Source organism: Malus domestica, chromosome 06 (genome assembly GCF_042453785.1).
Source record: "Malus domestica chromosome 06, GDT2T_hap1".
Classification (NCBI taxonomy): domain Eukaryota; kingdom Viridiplantae; phylum Streptophyta; class Magnoliopsida; order Rosales; family Rosaceae; genus Malus; species Malus domestica.
In genome coordinates this window covers 2,759,314-2,761,707 of record NC_091666.1, presented here as the reverse complement: position 1 = coordinate 2,761,707, position 2,394 = coordinate 2,759,314, and the positions used below count along the sequence as shown (strand labels likewise).

Sequence of the window (2,394 nt, the reverse complement as noted above, 5' to 3'; positions counted from 1 at the left end):
TTATTTTTATCGATATCGATAATATCCCGATATTTCCATCGATATTTCCGTGTTTTTGAACTACCGATATTTCCGATATCATCGATATTTAATACCTTGCTCTCCATATGAGCGCCTGGATACTAATTAACGATAATAAAACAACTCCACTGTCGGAGGCTCTCAAGTGTCAGACTGAAGTACAAAACTGATTGCAAGATCAGCTTGAGGTAAGTTGCTTTGCTATCGTTTACCTAAATCCAAATTTAGTGGCCAAATAATATTCTAACTTTCACTTGTATGGATGTGGAAGGCAAAGTCCTACATCGGAGGTTTAATAAACCTTACAACGACTTTTAAGTAGGGTAACTTCTCATTTCTAATTGGTTTGGGATAGAACCTCAACATATCTACTAATCATTATCGCTACTTTTTAAAATAGGTTCAAAAGTTGTTGCAAATGAGAATTGAAGCTCAAGGGAAGTACTTGCAAGCCATATTGGAGAAGGCGCAAAAGGACCTCGCCCTCGACTTAAAAGGGCCCGATAATATAGAAGCAACGAGAGTCCAATTATCGGATTTCAATTTAGCTCTATCGAATTTTATGGAGAATATGAGCGAACAAGATCGAGGAGGAAACACAACAGAGATGATGAATGATGCTTATAAGAAGAACAGTGGATCAACTTTTCAGATTTATGAACACGGAATAAGGGAAGAAAATAAAGATATTGTGCTTTCCACCGACATGAGAGCTTCTCGTGGTGATAACTTGTTGTAAAATCGACGGTGGGTGCAGTGAAATAAATGAAACAAGACACAAAATTTACGAGGTTCTTCTACAGTCAGTGTGACTGGAGTATGTCCTCGGGGCAGCAGTGGTGCTTTTATTATAATTTGGAATAACAGGAGTACAAAGATAACTCTCTTTATTATCTTCCCCTCATCTTCCCCTTCTTCCTCTCGTCCTCTTCTTTCCTCTCTCTCTCTCTCTTCCTTTCTTCCTTTTCTCTCTTCCTCTTTCTTTCTTTTCCTTCCTCTTTCCTGTGAACTTCTAACCACTTTGGTGTTGTGTGGGCTTTGTATATATATAGGAAATAGGAATCGTATGAAGCAAGTTTTGGCAGACAATGGAAGGGCCACTTCCCCATTATTTAATTCTTTAAGTAGACATCCACTGTTCTACAACACTCCCCCTTGGATGGCCACAAGTCTTCGATTGACTCGTTAAAATCTTGATCTGCTTTGGATGCTCCCCTTGATTTCAAATCATTTAGGCTGATCGTTGATCATTCTGCTTTAGTCTCTTAGTAAGAAGAGTTGCCGAAAGAGCTGTTTTACTTGTTGTAACTTTCCACAGGCTTGTTCTTGAACTGGGCTGGAGGGGCTTCTACTAGACCTGCTCCAAAGGTCTGAATTTACTTCTTTTATCTGGAGCGGAATTTGATTCAAGGGTGCTGGACACTTGATATTGAATCGGACTTGTGATTTCTTCAAGAACCTTCGAAGCTTGATCTTGAATGAAATTGGACCATGAGGAGCTTCACGTGGAAAATGATCTTCGGTTTTGTCGGGGATGAATCAACACATGTTTGTTGCGCTTGTCTCCATATGCTTCAATGTATCATTTTCACTTGCCTTAATTGCTCCCCTTACTTAAGTAGTATTTTCCCTGGTTTTCCCCCATGCATGTGTGGCATCTTCTCCTGTAATATTTGCCTTCTGATGCAGGAGTGGAATGCAACCTTTGCATTTGGATGGTTCATCACTTCTTGGTGACTGGAGATCCTGCTCCAACAACAGTTGAAGATGGCTACTCGAGAGCAATACTAGGTAAGCAATCAGGAAAGGTTCCAGGCAGTCAGTTCCTGACCGGGAGTTTGAGTGGAGGTTTCGACATATTACTTTCTTTATCCTTGTCTTTGCAGGTAAGAACAAGGACAAAGAAAATGACAGGGAGATTGCATGATATGAGATACTCTTGCTCTCGTCCCTAAAGATATGAGATAATCTGGCTCTGGTGTGACTTGTTTGAAGAGGTATTCTCGGAGAGGAAGAAAACTGAGTATTTCGAGATGCTGTGTTGAAGATGCATTCTCGGAGATGAGGAAGAGTTGGACATTCTTGCAGGTTTTCCTTGTTATGGAGAACAGAGGTCGACATATATAGAGATTTCTCAATAGCAAGTAGTGGTGCTGTGCCTTTACTCTTGTCAGCAACTGTGGTGTAATTAGAATAGTAAGATTTACGCGTTTTCAACTTTGTCAGAGATCTTTGACAAAGTTGCACGCGATATCCGAAAAAGCTGAGATTGCGTCTGAAAAATGCCAACGAACTTTATTAAGGAAAATCTGGCTTTTGAAATTCAAAGAGCGGTGCCTCTTCGATCTCTTAACAAGTGGCTATGTTGCCTCT

The 2,394-nt window shown here is 40.3% G+C and overlaps 1 protein-coding gene across 1 annotated transcript; it reads left to right on the top strand.

Annotated features, from left to right (window-relative positions):
- The first annotated feature begins 439 nt into the window (after positions 1-439).
- LOC139197186 (protein PHR1-LIKE 2-like) lies at positions 440-1,948 on the top strand. Its single transcript, XM_070823970.1, has 3 exons — positions 440-756; positions 1,711-1,754; positions 1,908-1,948. The coding sequence occupies exons 1-3, from the start codon at positions 440-442 to the stop codon at positions 1,946-1,948; spliced, it is 402 nt and encodes a 133-aa protein (XP_070680071.1).
- The last annotated feature ends 446 nt before the right edge of the window (positions 1,949-2,394 follow it).